We start from the raw sequence: 17837 nt of genomic DNA, 5'->3' as shown, positions 1-17837 counted from the left end.
CGAGTATTGCGATCATGACAAGGGCTTGCAAAGGCAGGCTTCCACCCACAGACAGCCGTTTCGGGGTTTTTGCCCCTCGTCAGTGTGGGGTAGGATTCTGGCTAGTTGGGGCAATGAAAAATCAACCAACAAAACACAGTAATCACTGAACTCAAGGAGAACAGCGAAAAAAATTCCAATGAAGTACTCAATCAAGAGTCTCCACTGATGCCCCCAAAAATTTAAATATGCAAAACAAGAGTCCGTGGAGCCTCAGTTACGAGTCTCAAAACACGGGATAGCCAGATATCTCTAGCCTGTTGCCAACGGGGTGCCTCCATGATGGGGAGAGCACCACACCACCCTGACAAATAACCCCTTAAGTCCCACTCGGTTGCGAGTATTGGAACATAGACAGGGAAACAACAGGGTGGCCCCTTTTGTCAATGTCTAACTCAAGGTGCGAGTATTGCGATCATGACAAGGGCTTGCAAAGGCAGGCTTCCACCCACAGACAGCCGTTTCGGGGTTTTTGCCCCTCGTCAGTGTGGGGTAGGATTCTGGCTAGTTGGGGAAATGAAAAATCAACCAACAAAACACAGTAATCACTGAACTCAAGGAGAGCAGCGAAAAAAATTCCAATGAAGTACTCAATCAAGAGTCTCCACTGATGCCCCCAAAAATTTAAATATGCAAAACAAGAGTCCGTGGAGCCTCAGTTACGAGTCTCAAAACACGGGATAGCCAGATATCTCTAGCCTGTTGCCAATGGGGTGCCTCCATGATGGGGAGAGCACCACACCACCCTGACAAATAACCCCTTAAGTCCCACTTGGTTGCGAGTATTGGAACATAGACAGGGAAACAACAGGGTGGCCCCTTTTGTCAATGTCTAACTCAAGGTGCGAGTATTGCGATCATGACAAGGGCTTGCAAAGGCAGGCTTCCACCCACAGACAGCCGTTTCGGGGTTTTTGCCCCTCGTCAGTGTGGGGTAGGATTCTGGCTAGTTTGTCAATGTCTAACTCAAGGTGCGAGTATTGCGATCATGACAAGGGCTCTTTAAAAGAGGGCAGAATAAACCTGTGACATAAATGCTGAACAGATTGTGTATTACTTACATAATTTTTTTCAGCCGTTCTCCTAATATGCAGTAGAATATGATTCTTGCCGCACCCCTCCCCCCGCCCTCCAGCTGCTGACAGATGACTGCCTATACAGCCTATACATAGCATGGATAAATAACTTCCAATCATCAACTGGTGGGCGGAGTTTTCTGCTTCTTATTAATAATGAGGACTACAGGGCTCATGCACATAATGGAGAGGACTACTTATTGTCCATGTTATTCAGGAGGAGATATCTGAATCAGCTGCACAGAACAATGTAAGTGATATATCATTCTGTTCAGCCTTTCAGTCACTAGTTTATGCTACCCTTAGGGCGAGTTCACACGGAGCAAAAGTGTCGGAATTAGAAATCCACAGAGTCAGCACTCTGAATTCTTGCGTATTCTGTCCGGAAGGCAAGCAGAATTTCTACACGGAAATGTGGGAGAGAGACACAGACAGTGTGCTACAAAGTTGTCTTTAGGATTTAGGATTCTGCCAGCAAAGAATGATCATGTCCATTCTTCTGGCGGAAAGTGGATCAGCCGTGGAAAATTTCGCAGCCGTCGCACAAAAATTTTGCTGTGTGAACTGAAGAGCAGAATTTCCATTGAACTCAATGGAAATTGGCTCTGCAACAATTTTATGGGCGAAATTTTCAGGGGCCGTACTTTACATTGTAAGAACAGGCTATATGTCAATTTTTTTGTGCAGCCGCAGAAAATTCCGGCCATAGTGTATACAGAGTGTATACACTACGGCCCCGATTCCATACAGTGTAATGTAATTGTACACTGTCATTTAACAACCTGCTACAACGGGTGTTGTTTAATGTAAAAATATGTAGTGTGAACATGGCCTTATATTGTATCTGGGAAAATAGGTGAAAAAGAAGCTAAATAGTTATGTAAAACTGAAGAGTCTAATTGTCATGTGATCATTCTCAGGTGAATGAAGCATTTTTACAATCAATAAGTCTCTCTGCTACAGGTTTTTTCAGGTAAGTATCATTTATTTTGAGAACTTTGTAATATTTATTAAAAGGATTTTTAAATATCATTCAACCATTGCCAAATACTAAAAAAAAAATAAAAAAAATAAAGAAAATTATTGGTTTTGTCGCTGCATCATTAGGATTGCACAATAACGTGTTATTATAACAGGGCAATGACATTTTATCCATGGTTACCTGACCACAGCAGCCTGTCACTAACGTTCTAATAGATGAACTGGTGATACAGTCTTTTAAGGGCTCTTAGGATCCATTTACACAGAAAGATTATCTGACATATTATCTGCCAAAGATTTGAAGCCAAAGCCAGAAACAGACTATGAACAGAGATCAGGTTGTATCTGGCTTCAAATCTTTGGCAGATAATCTGTCAAATAATCTTTCTGTGTAAATGGATCCTTACATGGCATGATTATTTGTTAAATAGGCTGATATAGCCCTGTGTTATAGTAAACACTTTTGCTGCTATTGTGTAATAGGGAATGTGTGGCCAAGAGCTAATTGCAGCAAAGGGACGCTGTAATGGTATAGTGATCCTTCATGTGGCCCTCCCTGTGATCTGTGAGACCAGCGCTTATATACTGTGCAGGATTGGGCAGTATAACAGTCCTTTTACTCATAGCAATTCTCAGGCACCTATGGCCGCAAACGAGTGCAAATTAGTGTGATTGGTGCTCTTCAGCTGCTGCTGTATCTTTAGGCTGTCACTTCTTCCAGACTGATTGACTGAGGGAGGAGCGGGGGTGGCCTGAAGATACAGCAGTGGCTGGAGAGTAGGACAGGAGCTCACAGTGTCACAGACCCACCTCTGTGACAGTGTCAGCGTGGGATAAAGAGGGTGAAGATGCCGGATCACACAGCAGCACTGTGGTATGTATGCACTGCTTGTATGCTAGACATCTGGAGGGTTTGTTAACACTATGGAATTTACACAGAATTTCAAGCAAAGTCCGTGTTGCGGACCCTGCTTAAAGTTCCGCCTCTCCTATTCATTGAATAGGATGTCTCACGAACACTCCACCATCCACCATGTGAACGGGCCCTAATATACAGTCATGGGCAAAAGTTTTTAAAATAATACAAATAATAACTTTTACAAAGTCTACTGCTTCAGTTTTTAACATGGCAATTTGCATATACTCCAGAATGTTATAAAGAGTGATCAGCTTAACAGCAGTTAAAGTCAATATTTGCCTAGAAAATTAACTTTATCCCCCAAAACACATTTCAACATCGTTGCAGCCCTGCCTTAAAAGGACCAGCTAACATAGTTTCAGTGATTGCTCCATTAACCCAGGTGTGGGTGTTGATGAGGACAGGGCTGGAGATCAGTCTGTCATGATTAAGTAAGAATGACACCACTGGACACTTTAAAAGGAGGCTGGTGCTTGGCACCATTGTTTTTCTTCTGTTAACCATGGTTATCTTTAAAGAAACACGTGCAGTCATCATTGCACTGCACAAAATGGCCTAACAGGGAAGAGTATCGCAGCTAGAAAGATTGCACCTCAGTCAACAATCTATCGCATCATCAAGAACTTCAAGGAGAGAGGTCCATTGTTGTCAAAAAGGCTCCAGGGCGCCCAAGAAAGACCAGCAAGCGCCAGGACCGTCTCTTAAAAGTGTTTCAGCTGCGGGATCGGGCGGGATTGGGCAGTGCAGAGCTTGCTTAGGAATGGCAGCAGGCAGGTGTGAGTGCATCTGCACGCACTGTGAGGCAGAGAGTCTTGGAGCAAGGCCTGGTATCAAGGAGGGCAGCAAAGAAGCCACTTCTCTCCAGAAAAAAACATCAGGGACAGACTGATATTCTGCAAAAGGTACAGGGAGTGGACTGCTGAGGACTGGGGTAAAGTCATTTTCTCTGATGAATCCCCTTTCCGATTGTTTGGGACATCTGGAAAACAGCTTATTCGGAGAAGACAATGTGAGGGCTACCACCAGTCTTGTTTCATGCCAACTGTATGAGAGCAAGAGCAACTTCTCCCAACCGTCCAAGAGCAGTTTGGCGATCAACAATGCCTTTTCCAGCATGATGGAGCACCTTGCCATAAAGCAAAGGTGATAACTAAATGGCTCAGGGAACAAAATATAGAGATTTTGGGTCCATGGCCTGGAAACTCCCCAGATCTTAATCCCATTGAGAACTTGTGGTCAATCAAGAGACTGGTGGACAAACAAAAACCAACAAATTCTGACAAAATGCAAGCATTGATTGTGCAAAAATGGACTGCTATCAGTCAGGATTTGGTCCAGAAGTTGATTGAGAGCATGCCATGGAGAATTGCAGAGGTCCTGAAGAAGAAGGGTCAACACTGCAAATAATGACTTGAGGCATTAACTCATTCTAACTGTCAATATAAGCTTTTTCTACTCATAATATGATTGCCATTATATTTCTGTATGTGATAAAACCATATGACAAACACATAGAAAAAACAGAGGGCAGGAGATCATGTGAAAATATAATATTTGTGTCATTCTCAAAACTTTTGGCCATGACTGTAGAATATGCATATCCCTGCTGTCAGTTTCCCTTTTGCTATTGGCCTCACATCTCCTGTTCAAAAGATGCAATCAGCCATGGATCGGACATTTTCCGCTCCTTAGCTGCGCATTGTCAGTTTTAAGCTATGATCACACTACCTCTGTATCGGCCACAAATCAGTCACCTCTGGCTGACTTTGCATTGTGTAAACAGCTAATACTTCCGTATGCTGTTCAGGGAACAACATCCTTAAATAATAGGCATGTACATTATTTTAATGCCCCTTCTAAAGAATGCCCCTTGAGAAAAAGCATATGCACAAAAAAGGTAGCACATCAAGAAAAGTCTTTATTAAATAACAAAAAACAATACACAGAATATATACAAAACCGGAGCAATAAACTAGGGGGACAAGCCCTATATACCACAGAGGTCAGGTGGGAGCAGGTTGGGTGTTCTCTACTCCCACCTGACCTCTTTTCTATTTTTAGACCGCACAAGGTGAAATTATTTTTTCATTAGGTTTTTCATTTGTTATCTCTGCATTACCTATTTTTTCTGGATAGGTTTTGGGGCCGATTTTGCATTACAGTTCATGTGTTGTGTTCAGGGTCAGGTTGGTTGATGAGTCCTGGCTGGGACGCCAACAGGAATAATGATGACATTTTAATGTTTTTAATGTTGAGTGGTATTTAGGGCTTGACCCCTAATTTATTGCTCCTGTTTTGTATATATTGTGTGTATTGTTTTTTGTTATTTAATAAAGACTTTTGTCTGAAACCTTCTAAAGAATGGGCTCTAAAATAACGATGTGTGCATTGACTAAAAAAATGATGTGTGCATTGACTTCAATGCAATGCTGCCCCTTGCAATCAGCGTACGTTCTTTACTCAAAAATAACATTGTGTGAACATAACCTTAAACAGGCCGATTATTTGCAGAAGAAGCGTTTTCAGCAACTGGCAAATAATCGGCCCTATGCAAAAGGGCCTTTATAGGGCCCTAAATTTTAGATTCTTACTCCTAGTTGACATTTACCATGTGCTTTACCATTTGTTTTATTCCTACAGGGGATTTGGCAAAGAAATGAATTGGGAAAAAGGAGAGGGTAACCCAGCTCACTACTTTGTATTTGGAGTTGCATGTTCTGAGGTTGAAATAGACTGCCTGACCGGAGATCACAAGGTACAGAGGTCATGGTTAACCATGCCTTCTTCTAACCCTTTCATTACTTTACAATTGCAATTTAATGGTGACGTGAACAGTTGGCATAATGTCTTTACTACTGTACCTGAGTATTTATGGGACAGGAGCCTGAAAGTTTTCTCACCAGTTTCAGACAGACGATACACAAAATAACTAGTCAGACATAGTGTAATTGCACTTCCTAACTGGGATCATTTGTAGTTGCAAATAGAAAGGCAAAGGTTTAATAGAAGATTTTAATTGTATATAATTTAGAATATAATTTATGATATTCGTAAGGAGCACAGCAAATTTGTTAAGCTGACTATACCTTATGGCACATTTTGTGCTTTTAAGTTGACACCAACAAATACAACTCACCCTCCCTTTTCCTGTGGAATGACCTTTGAACAAATTACAGAGGCCACAAAGCATGCTTACAAATGTATCTTAGGCTGAGTTCACACTACATTTTTTTTTCCATCCATTTTTTTTTCATACTTTTTTTTGCAAAAAATGAATGGAAAAACAGATGCATTTTTTGTGCATCCCTTTTGATCCACTTTTCCATTGACTTCCATTATAAAAAAAAAAAAGATCACAAAGCATCCATTTTATTTTAACGCCCCCATCCCCCCCCCCCCCCTTAGTCGACCACATTTTTGATGGTAGCCCCCATAATAGAAAAAAAAAAACAGGTTAGAAAAATAGAACATTTTAGTATCTAGCCCTAATCTAAAAACTAGGCCATATATTCACTTTAATCACAAAAAAACTATTTCCCCAGAATTTCAGCCCGTTCACCAAACAACCTGCAACACAGACTGGTGTGCAGTTCCCATGCAGTCCATGGCTGTGGGTGTCTACTACCTTGGGCTCACTTACAACACATGAATGAAGAATGTTAACTAAACATCCCCCAAGATCCACTTCTCCCAATGATCCAGAAGCACTTTGGTTATTAACAATGCTTCTCCAGGCACCATGTCACAAGTCAAAAGCGATAACTAAGTGTTGTTGTTCCTTCAGAAAATGTACCTTTTTTTTTTTTTTAACCAGTTTTTCCCTCGGTTTCTTGTTTCACCATCAACATCATGTGCCACAAAAAAAATCTATAAAACCCACGCACCTGTCATTTTGTGCTTTGAAACCGAAAAGTGGGCTTGTCCATTCAATGTATTTGTCTATAAATGTTTAAAAATGTATGAAATGCTTATAATACTAATAATTGTACCTTCTGACTAAACAATCTAAAAACACTAAAGTATAAAAACTAAATTTTTGTAAGTCTCAAAACGTTTGGGCATGTTTGTGTAGTAAATCTGAGGCAACCAGAAACATGCCATATATGAATATATGTAGAAATGAGAATCTTTGCTAATATTTTCTATGATGCCGCTAGCAGATTTTTTTTTATTTTAAATAATTCTGTATGTCTTATCTTGTTTGCTAAGTTCTTGTATATGTTTGTTCTTTTATTAGAATCTCCGCACAGATATTGTTATGGATATTGGAAAAAGTATTAATCCAGCGGTGGACATAGGACAGGTATAGTTAACATAAAGACATTTTCATGTTACACAGTTCCTATTGGTAAGATTACACTCCACATACTGAATGCTGCAGATAACTACATAACTACAGTGCGATTGGCACTCATGTGATGACCCCTTACAGGTCAACCAGCGTCCTTTTGCATGACCCTTTACAGAGCTTAGGCAATCATGTGGCCGTTCAACAGGAATGATTGCTGTATTGTTTCTGTGATCCTTCACCATTATTACCTGCATGTGTTTACACATATAGGCTATGTTTACACAATGTTTTTTTCAGCTCCGTTTGAAATTACGTTCATCATTTTGAGTCTAAAATAACGGTCGTCATTTAGCTGTCTGGCCTCCCCTCAGTGCAATGATGGCTGGTACATTATTCTAGTTTGGGGTTACTAATTGGCCTTTGGGTGTGGCTTAATTGAAAAGTCCATTGAGTTTATTAGTAAAAACAGAAAGGAAGGTAAAAAAAGAAAAACTGTGTGTCAACAACTAATAAAAACGTCCGCTGTTTGCAAAAGGTGTCCGAAAATAATTGCCATGATCATTATTTTGATGTCCGCGACGATAACGTTATTGTTCAATAAATTTAGTGCATTGGACGTCCGTCTTTCCATTGACTGCAATGCATTGCAGTCAGTTAAATTGTGGCAATAACAAACTTTATTTTAAATTGTAAAAGTGGATGCCTTTTCTCTAGTTTTCACGTTGTGTGAACATAGCCGATGATATGCCAATGATGATAATTTAAATGGCCACATAAAAGATCTAAACACATTCCTCAGCTGATCGCTGGATCTACATGGGCCGATGGAACAAGCATTTCTAGGTTCTTAGTTCTTTTTCTCCAGGTTTTGTTCTCTTAACAGTCATTACTGACTATTTGAGATGAACCAACTACAAGTATGTTCGGGGTTGTCCGAACCCGAATTCTTGGCATTTGGTGAATTCGAAGTTTGCTTATCTTTACTGACTATGAAACAAAAAAAAAATTAAATCAAGACAGCACGAGCCAAGACCCTAATGTGACAATAGTTTTATGACCTGATGAAGAGATTATTTGTTATCTCCAATAAATAACTTTCAACTGACTGGACGGCTGTGCCACGTTTCTGTGAAATTATTTAATGCTTATCGGTATTATTTTATTGGATGCTTCTGTGTTTTCTTATATTTTCAGATTGAAGGTGCTTTTGTTCAAGGGCTTGGGCTATTCACAATTGAAGAGCTTAAATTCTCTCCTCAAGGCGTACTGTACACCCGAGGTCCTGCGCAGTATAAGATTCCTACTGTTTGTGACGTCCCAGATCAGTTCTATGTTTCCTTGCTCACCAATGTTCCGAACCCTCATGCTATATACTCTTCTAAGGTACGAAATATATTGTCCTCAGTAAACGTATTTATCAAGCCTAATCATATCTGCGTCTGGTGCTGCAGCTGATCCTTATCCAAACAAAAGATACTAGGCACTGCCTCCAGTTAATGGGGTTCAATGTGCCAGCAAATTCAGCCACTTTGTTCTGTTATTTGTGGAAGTAGGCCCAAACAAACACTTATTTGGCTGGTTTCATGCAAAATTTGATAAACATACTTTTCATGGCAATTTTAAAAACTTTTTTTTGTGGCTAGATGTTAACAAACACACTGCATACAAAGAGTTTTGGGTCAGTAGAGATTTTCTTTCAAAGTGCAGCACCCTCTGGTTTTACCTTTTTTGTACAGGATATAAAAATAACAGGAAAAATGCATGTACATAATAAGACTAAATAAAAAGCTTAGTTTCTTTTTCCCCGGAGTTCCCGATTTCCTGTATGGAGTCGAGGACCTGCTCTGTCTGCCCTCTCGTTGGCTTTCTTGCCCATGGTGCTGTTTAAGTTCTTCTGTGGTTGTTTTCTTGTGTCCCAGTTGGACTAACCTGTCAAACCCATTTGTTAGTTCTGTTATTTTGCTGTATTTGGTATGCTCTATTGGAAATCGAGTACTTGTTTTAAGCACCACCCTGATCCGAGAGGTAACGGACTTTAATGCCTGGATTGTTCAGATATAACCTGTGTTAGACGACACTGCACAGGCATCTCTCTCTCTCATCCTGTTATCCTTCCTGTATGATTCCCATGTATGCATACTTTTGTAATAAAACTTTTGCTTTTGAATAAATAAAAAGCTTAGTTTCAATGTAGAGGCATTAAACCCAGTATTTGTACTCTTTGTCTTGTATTTTGTAGGGTGTTGGAGAACCAGCTTTGTTCTTGGGTTCATCTATATATTTTGCTATAAAAGATGCTATAGTATATGCCCGAAAAGACAGAGGGATGTCAGAGCTCTTTACTATGAACAGTCCAGCAACCCCCGAGAAGATAAGAATGGCCTGTGGAGACCGATTCACCAATATGGTATGTCTTATAATTGTAGCATAGGGCAGGGGCATGTGCCATATTCTCTGTATATATTGGGGTCAATGGAGACATAAAACGTAAAACCTTTTTGTAAAAATCTCTGCTCCATTTATACACAAGACACAGTGCCTGTATGTATGTCTTGATTATCTTCTATCTATCTATCTATCTATCTATCTATCTATCTATCTATCTATCTATCTATCTACTGTTTCTTATATGTTTATTGTACTTTTGATTGTTCTTGTTCTTGTTGTTCTTTTTTGGCAGATGAGTCTACGGTATATTATTAAAGGGGTATTCCGATCTGAAGAGGATTCATAGGATAGGAGATAACATGCTTATTGTGTCTGATAGGAGTCTGACTGTTGGGAGCCCAAGTAATCTTAAGAACATGGACAAAATTGTAACTGGAATGATTGGTGCGCACTGTGCATGCACAGCCAGTGCTCCATTTATTCTCTATGGGGCAGTAGAAAATGAATAGAGCACTGGCTGTGCATGTGTCATGTGCTGTTCATTCAAGTGATAATTTTGTGCCCATTCTCTGGATTGGTGGGGACTCCCAATGGTTGGGCCCCCACAATCAGCTTGTTGTCTTTTCTGTCATACTGTGTGTGTATATATATATATATATATATATATATATATATATATATATTATTTTATTATTGAGCTGTTCATCTCTTTCTTTTTTGCAGATACCAAGAGATACGCCTGGCACCTATGCCCCCTGGGCCATTGTTGTATGAAGAGTTTAGCTGCTATGCAATACATGGAGTTTTTCCTCATGGTTTTCTTATCTCAAGGGCTTTTTAATACCTGGTTATGCAGGAGGGAAAAAGTTATTATTGAAACATAACTCAGGGTCGCCTGGAAATGAAATGAAATGAAGACTACTAATCGACTAATTCAAAAAGTTCAGAAATTGATTGTAATAAATACTTTGTTAAGCTGCTAAAAGTGCTGATAATCCAGTATGTGATACACAGATATTTGCTAACTTGGAATTGTGGTGCTTCTCCATTTAAATAAAAACCCCTTGAAGGTGTATGGTCCCTTCGTAACAGGGTTTCTCAACTCCAGCTCTTAAGTACCCCCACTAGGTCGCGATCTCAGGATATCCCATACAAAGTCCACCAGTGGTGATACCTGATGTACTGACTATAATTATATATATCCTGTGAAATACATAGGAAAACATGACCTGTTGAGGGTACTGGAGAACTAGAGTTGAAAAAACACTTATCTATAATTCTTTTGGTAAAAAATAGCTGAGTAATAATGCATATGATTTAGTATGTCACACTGTAATCTGGATTTATATAGTATTCAATCATATATTCCCTTATGAAATCGGAGTCAAACACAGGTATGCTGTAGTCCAGTAGGTGCTATCAGTGTAATTCTATGGCTCTGTAATAGTCAGACTGTGTGGAGACGTAATATGCCCTTGTATATGAGCTTCTAGGCTGAGAAGAGGATGGTGCTGCAATATATTTAAAGGGAATCTATCAGCTCCCGGACCGGACCCGAGGTACTCACAGTGTAGTATAAGTGTGCCTGTCTAAAAAGTCTCCCTGCAGTAGATTTTTTACAAACACACCCTAACCAAGCGTCAAAGAGGAGTAGTGGCTTTGCGTTTGTGCTGCACTTCGGCACCCTTCACCACTACTTTCTCCTCATGAAGTTGCAAGCATGCACCGTTGCTGGCAAAGGCCGCTTGCCGACTTGCCAGTTCACGCCTGCGCTGATGATTCTCTCTGGGGGTGCACTCCTGAAAATGCTGTTAGCACATGCGCCATAGGGTGGAAGAGATGTGCATGCACCAGAGGCCCTGAAGCCAATGGAGTCAGTTGGAATGTTCAACACGTGCGCCACTTTTCCGCCCTACAGTGCATGTGTGAACGGAGTTACCAGTAGTGCGCCCTCAGAGGGAATGGCACAGGCGGGAACTGGCAAGTCTGCACCTGGCCCTTGCCAGCAATGGTGTGTGCGTGCAACTACATGACAGCAACAGGGAGCAGGAGGAAGGCTAATGGGTAAATATGCATGAAAACGTGGAGAAAGTAGTGGTGAGGCGTGCCAAGGTGCAAAACAAACGGCAAGCCACCACTCCTCTTTGATGCTTGGTTAGAGTGTGTTTGTAAAAAAATCTAGTGCATGGAGGCTTTGTAGACAGGGACCATGCACACAAGGGGACACACACTGATACTACACTGTCAACACCTTGGGTCGGGTTCAGTCTGAGTGCTGACAGATTCCATGGACCATGTCCATAAGCAAGTATACGATTCAAATATGGAAAGAAGTTCATGTAGATTGTCATGTTTGTATCCAAAACCATTGCTGATTATAGATGTCATTTTTACATAGTGTAAACCTAGCCCAAGGATACAATTCACTATGCCACAAATAACCAGCAGTCTGTAGCTGTCAACTACATGCACACTCTTTTGATTATTGGCACATATAAAAACAATTCGGACATGTAATGCTTCTTTCAAATGAGCTTATTAAAGGTTTGCTTTACGTTTGTTTTATCATCTGTTATGGTTCCTTTATCTAAAAGTTTGGAAATATGACAAGTAAATTATAAATTCTTAGTTTTCCTGTGAAGTTTTTCAAAATTATGATATATGCCGAATAATATCTGATAAAGTGTTCTTCCCACAATGGTGGCCACAGGGTTTTTCAGCAGTACTAAATTTGGTAATATTACTGTCTATACAGTTACTCATTCCCCGCTTTAGTAGCTACCATTTATTAGTTTCCATTTATTATGTTTGAAATGAAAGTTAGAAGGCCTCCCCAGTGGAAAACCATAATCCTGTCATACCATAATGCCAACAATGGTTGTCACTCACCTTTATTAGATGTAGCTGTAGCTAGAGACTGCAAAGAGGCTGCTCATAATTCACAATTTTAATGCACATGTAGCATTTATACTTGAAATGCATTCATGAAAAACATTTGGCATATACTGTATGTAAAATATTCACAAACATGCAACATTTTTTACATAAAATGTATTGTTATACACAGTTTGTACATATCTATACAATTTTATGTTAAAAAGTTTACATTTTTCTGGTAAGATCATAACTTTTAACCCTTTGAGGACCAGGCCCAAAATGACCCAGTGGACCGCGCAAATTTTTGATCCTTGCGCTTTCGTTTTTTCCTCCCCCCCTTTTAAGAGCTCTAGCACTTTCAACACTATCTACAGGGCCATGTAATGGCTTATTTGTTACAGGAATAGTTGTACTTTGTAATGGCGTCTTTCATTCTACCATAACATGTATGACGGAATCCCAAAGTTATTATTTATGAAGATATAAATAGGTAAAATCGTAAAAAAAAGAATGCAATATGGTAACTTTTGGGGGGTTCCTGTGTCTACGTAATGCACTATATGGTAAAAGCGACATGATACCATTATTCTATAAGTCAGTCCGAACACAACCATATGCAGGTTTACACAGATTCTCTAATGTTATATATATATTTTTTTTTATGAAATCCTTTTTTTTGGCAATTAATTATTAATAAAATGGGCCTATTGTGACGCTTATAAAAGTTTTATTTTTTCACCTACAGGGCTGTATGGGGTGTAATTTTTTTCCGCCATGATCTCTAGTTTTTATTAATACCATATTTGTGAAGATCGGACGTTTTGATTACTTTTTATTATTTTTTTTATATATAATGTAACATCAAATCGGTAATCCGCGGATTTTTTTCTCTTTTTGTCTATGCCGTTCACCGTTCACCATTCGCAATGACGCTTGTTATATTTTAATAGATCGGACAATTATGCACGCTATGGTATATTATATGTTTGTTTATTTTTATATGTTTTATTTATATAATGGGAAAGGCTTGCAGGCATAAATCATGATTCAAATCTACATCTGCTGGAAGCAGGTGTAGATTTGTTGCCCTAGGCACAAGGTCGGGCGCACGCCTCTTAGTGAATCCGGCTGGGAAAAGGGGGCGTGGCCTAATTGTTGAATCCCACCTGACTGTTCACCTTTTGACAGATGTCATTGTCACAAGATAATCAATGTTATTCACCTTACTTTTAATGTTATGATGTATGTAAAGATCAGCCTTGGTTTGGATGAGTGTCCTTACGTGTATACAATCCAACTGCTGAAGCTCTGTGCAGTTGCAACACATACTGTATATATGTTCCTGGTGTGGAGGGGCTTTAATTTGTGCAGTGCTGCTTTAGTGTGAGCAGCACCACACACATTAAAGTGCCAGAAACTGGCACAATGACAGACAGCAGAAATCAAGCTGCTGTTTGCCAATAACCCCTTAAATGCCGCAGTGTTTAAGGATGTTAGTGACAGCAGCACCAGTCACTGAATGATCCGAACCCCCGCAGTGTGACCATTGGTTTCCCTGACTGCTGGAAGTCTCATACTTACCTCTGTTCAGTCCGATTGGTGATCTTCTCATAGTTTCTGCCTTAGTTTCTGCAGATTCTATAAGCACAGCGGTGATAACGCAGATCAATGCTATAGACCATTCAAAGCAATGTAATGATTGCCTATAAAAGTTTAAAAAAAAGTTTAAAAAAATATCACAAAGCCCCTCCCCAATAAAAGTTGAAATCACCCCATTTTCCTATTTACAAATATAAAAAAAATAAAAAAAATTGTCTAAACTATTGAAATAATAACAATATTGTCCACGCACAGTGAACAGTGTACTGTAAATGAAAAGAGTAAAAAAAACAAGGATTGCATTTTTTTTTGTTATATTATCTATCAGAAACAAAAATGATAAAAAGCAGTCGAAAAATCCCATCTACACCAATATGGTATCAATAAAAACTATAGATCATGGCTCACAGAATGATCCCCCAAACATCCCTGTAGGTGGAAAAATAAAAGCGTTATGACTCTTAGAAGGTGAGGAGGAGAACACTGCTTCAGTGTGACCTGGACATCCGTGCATCAATTATTTTTGTTCATGAAGAAGTTAAACACCAAGTACTCCTTGTATTATTTTATAAAGGACATATATTAACTGCCTAACGTCCCAGGACATACCTTGTACGTCATGACGGTGCAAGGGGGGTTCAGAGAAGGGTCGCTTTGGGACCCTGCTCTGAACGGTGACGCTATTAGCAGCAGGGGAGCGCTTTATTAGCCAACATGGGCCGCTTGCCAGCTGAATAAGCATTTAAATGCAGCTGTCAAACCTGACAGCTGCATTTAAAACGCTCTGAAAAGCACGTCCCTGGTTACTAGCGATGCAATAGTGGAGGAGAAATCTGTTCTTCTACCCAGGTCGGGCCTCAGCGTTGCACTGACGCTAATCCCGGCTCAGCAATCCCAAAGCAATACACCTCTGATCTCATTAATCAGTACTGTATATATAAATAGCATTGATCTTTATTAATTGATGCCTCATATAGCCCTGTAGACCAAAAAATAAAATCGTTATAAGGATGGTAATAGAGCAATTTTTTTTTAAAAGCCGTCAAGTAAAATAAAAGTTATATAAGTTGCATAGCGTTGTAATCGTACTGACGTGAGGAACATAGATAATATGTCAGTTTTACAATAGGGTAAATGGCATAAACACAAAACTCTGAAATGAAAACAAATCCCTTTTTTTTCAATCTCACAGATCTAATGATCCGGTTGCTGCATATTTTAAGTGAAAATCAAGTTTATCCTTGCAAAGTATAATTGGCAAAAAATAAGGGTTCATGTGGGTCTGTAGGTGAAAAAACAAAAATGGTCTTTGTCTTTAAGGGGTTAATTATAGTTAAAGGAGAAGTCCGGCCATATCTAAAAGCTGGCAGGAAGAGGGGGAAATTGATTACAAGTAGAAACTTACCTCCTCCTGTGCCCAAAGTGAGGGGCTGGTGCGGTAGGTCCATCAGCCGGTTCATGACACCCCGGAGATCCTGGAGCCCGGCAGGGGTCCCGCCAGCTGCTGTAGCTGCACCCCGATGGCACAGGGAGAGGCAAGTTCCTACTTGTAATCAATTTTCCCCTCCCCCTGTCTTTTTGAAAATGTCAGACTCCTCCTTTAAAACGTACTATACATTTTGACACAAGGCATAGTTCATACAAAATCCTGCCTTCATTTGAAATGCACGAGATAATATTGCATTGACAGAAGAAAAGAAAACATAATAAATCATGATTGAGAAAGCTTGTGTACAATGCCTAAGCTGTAATTACACCACCATTGCATAAATAGACATAGGGAGCATGCTGGTAAATGAATAATTCACGCTGTTGCCAAGAAGCAGTGCTGATAGCTTGTGTCTTCTTTTGTTATCTGTTGTTGAAGCATATTCACATGAATGTTAATGCAAATTTAGGGATACAAAAAGATTAAAATGGGTTTGGTCCAAATTAATATGAGTAACATTTCCTTAAATTAAATCTAAAATCAAAAACAGTGATAGGAATAGATTATATTTGACTTCATTGAAATGTAGGTTAATGAGCTTTGTACATACTGTATAATCCTGGAAAAGTGCACTTGCTTAAAACATATAGTGATAACCACAATCACTTCCTTTGTAATCAATGGCACTTCCTTAACAGAGTGAGGCTATCTTCAAACAATGATTTTCAACGGCCGTTATTCAATACTCAAAATAATGGCCCTTGTTTTGAGTACCAAACAATTTAGCATGTTCCAACAACCGTCATTGCAATCATGGTCATTGGAACATTGTTCTAGTCAGAGTTGGCCCTTTTGGATCTGTCTTTAATTAAAATTGACTGTCCATTGATTTTAATACTAAGAACGGTGGGAAAAAAAGAACTGTGTGAACAATTTAAAATAACAGCTGCTGTTCACGCAATAACGGCCACTAATACATTACACGAACATTATTTTGATGGCCGTTGCGAAGAGTAGTTGTTGTTTTATACATTTAATACAATTCCATAGACTTCAGTAAAAAGCATTAAATTATGAAAACTATGGCTGTTTTAAATAAAAAAAAGGTTATCGTTTTTTTCTTTAAAGGTGCATTGTGTGAACATCACTGTAGCCAGAATATAGACTGCTGTAAATGGCGTATTTTCTATGTCTACCTATGTGTACCTCGGAATATTAATGCCTTCTGTCACAATATGGACATGCATAGTTGCAAACAGTCCCGGTATTGTCAGGACTACTTCAACAAATTAATGTCCCGAGAATGTTCTGGAAATCTACACCCCTGTTACGTCAAGCCCTGCCCCCTGTGCCGACCCCTATGCTTTTAACTATTAGCCTTATAGTTCAAAGCATACTCCGACAGCATTGTTTTGGCTGCAGCATTCTTCCTCCAACCACTAGAGGCTGCTCTCTCCTCCCAGTCATCACTCGTGTCTCAGATAGAGGAGCCTGAAGAAAGAAAAGATGGTGTTCTGCAAGGAGCCAGGTAGTAAGAATGTGTGTTTTTTTTTTCTTTTATTATTATTTTTTACTAAAGAAGTGTTGCCCACATGAGGTGGTATTCTAAGGGAAGAATGAACCATGGGTGGGGGATTGCCTATACACATGGGGGGGGGGATTTTTTGTGGGGGAGGGGGCAATGGTAATCTTGTATTGTAGTAAGCATGATAGAGGTCACCCAGCCTTCAGTATGATGGAGGTCACCCATCTTTCCCAGCATCTTATACTCAATGTAATGGAGGTCACCCAGCTTTCACAGTATTTTATACTCAGTATAATGGAGGTTACCCAGCATCTTATACTCAGTATAATGGAGGTTACCCAGCTTTCCCAGCATCTTTTAATAGTATTATGGTGTTCACCCAGCTTTTCCAGCATCTTATACTCCATTTAATAGAGGTCATCATCCAGCTTTCCCAGCATCTTATACTCAGTTTGATAGAGGTCATTCAGCTTTCCCAGTATCTTTTAGTCAATGTAATGGAGGTCACCCAGCTATCCCAGCATCTTTTAGTCAGTGTAATGGAGGTCACCCACCTTTTCCAGCATCTTATACTCAGTTTGATAGAGGTCATCCAGATTTCCCAGCATCTTATACTCAGTTTGATAGAGGTCATCCAGATTTCCCAGCATCTTATACTCAGTTTGATAGAGGTCATTCAGCTTTCCCAGTATCTTATACTCAGTTTGATAGAG

The 17837-nt window shown here is 39.6% G+C and overlaps 1 protein-coding gene across 3 annotated transcripts in view; it reads left to right on the top strand.

Moving 5' to 3' along the window:
- The window catches only part of LOC138801004 (aldehyde oxidase-like), an 80318-nt gene extending 69001 nt beyond the window's left edge, over positions 1–11317 (top strand). The window contains exons 30-35 of one of the 3 annotated variants that reach the window (XM_069983355.1): positions 2036–2088; positions 5656–5770; positions 7253–7318; positions 8501–8689; positions 9546–9713; positions 10418–11317. In XM_069983355.1, the coding sequence (XP_069839456.1) occupies positions 2036–2088; positions 5656–5770; positions 7253–7318; positions 8501–8689; positions 9546–9713; positions 10418–10468 (642 nt within the window). In that variant the 3' untranslated portion in view covers positions 10469–11317. Of the gene's footprint in view, positions 1–2035; positions 2089–5655; positions 5771–7252; positions 7319–8500; positions 8690–9545; positions 9714–9986; positions 10127–10417 lie in introns of those variants that run through there. The other 2 variants (XM_069983354.1, XR_011364551.1) reach the window with 2 other exon arrangements.
- Positions 11318–17837: the final 6520 nt, after the last annotated feature.

This window comes from Dendropsophus ebraccatus, chromosome 9 (genome assembly GCF_027789765.1).
Source record: "Dendropsophus ebraccatus isolate aDenEbr1 chromosome 9, aDenEbr1.pat, whole genome shotgun sequence".
In the NCBI taxonomy this organism is placed as follows: Eukaryota; Metazoa; Chordata; class Amphibia; order Anura; family Hylidae; genus Dendropsophus; species Dendropsophus ebraccatus.
The sequence above is the reverse complement of the archived record's forward strand: the minus strand, read 5'-3'. Positions and strand labels throughout refer to the sequence as shown.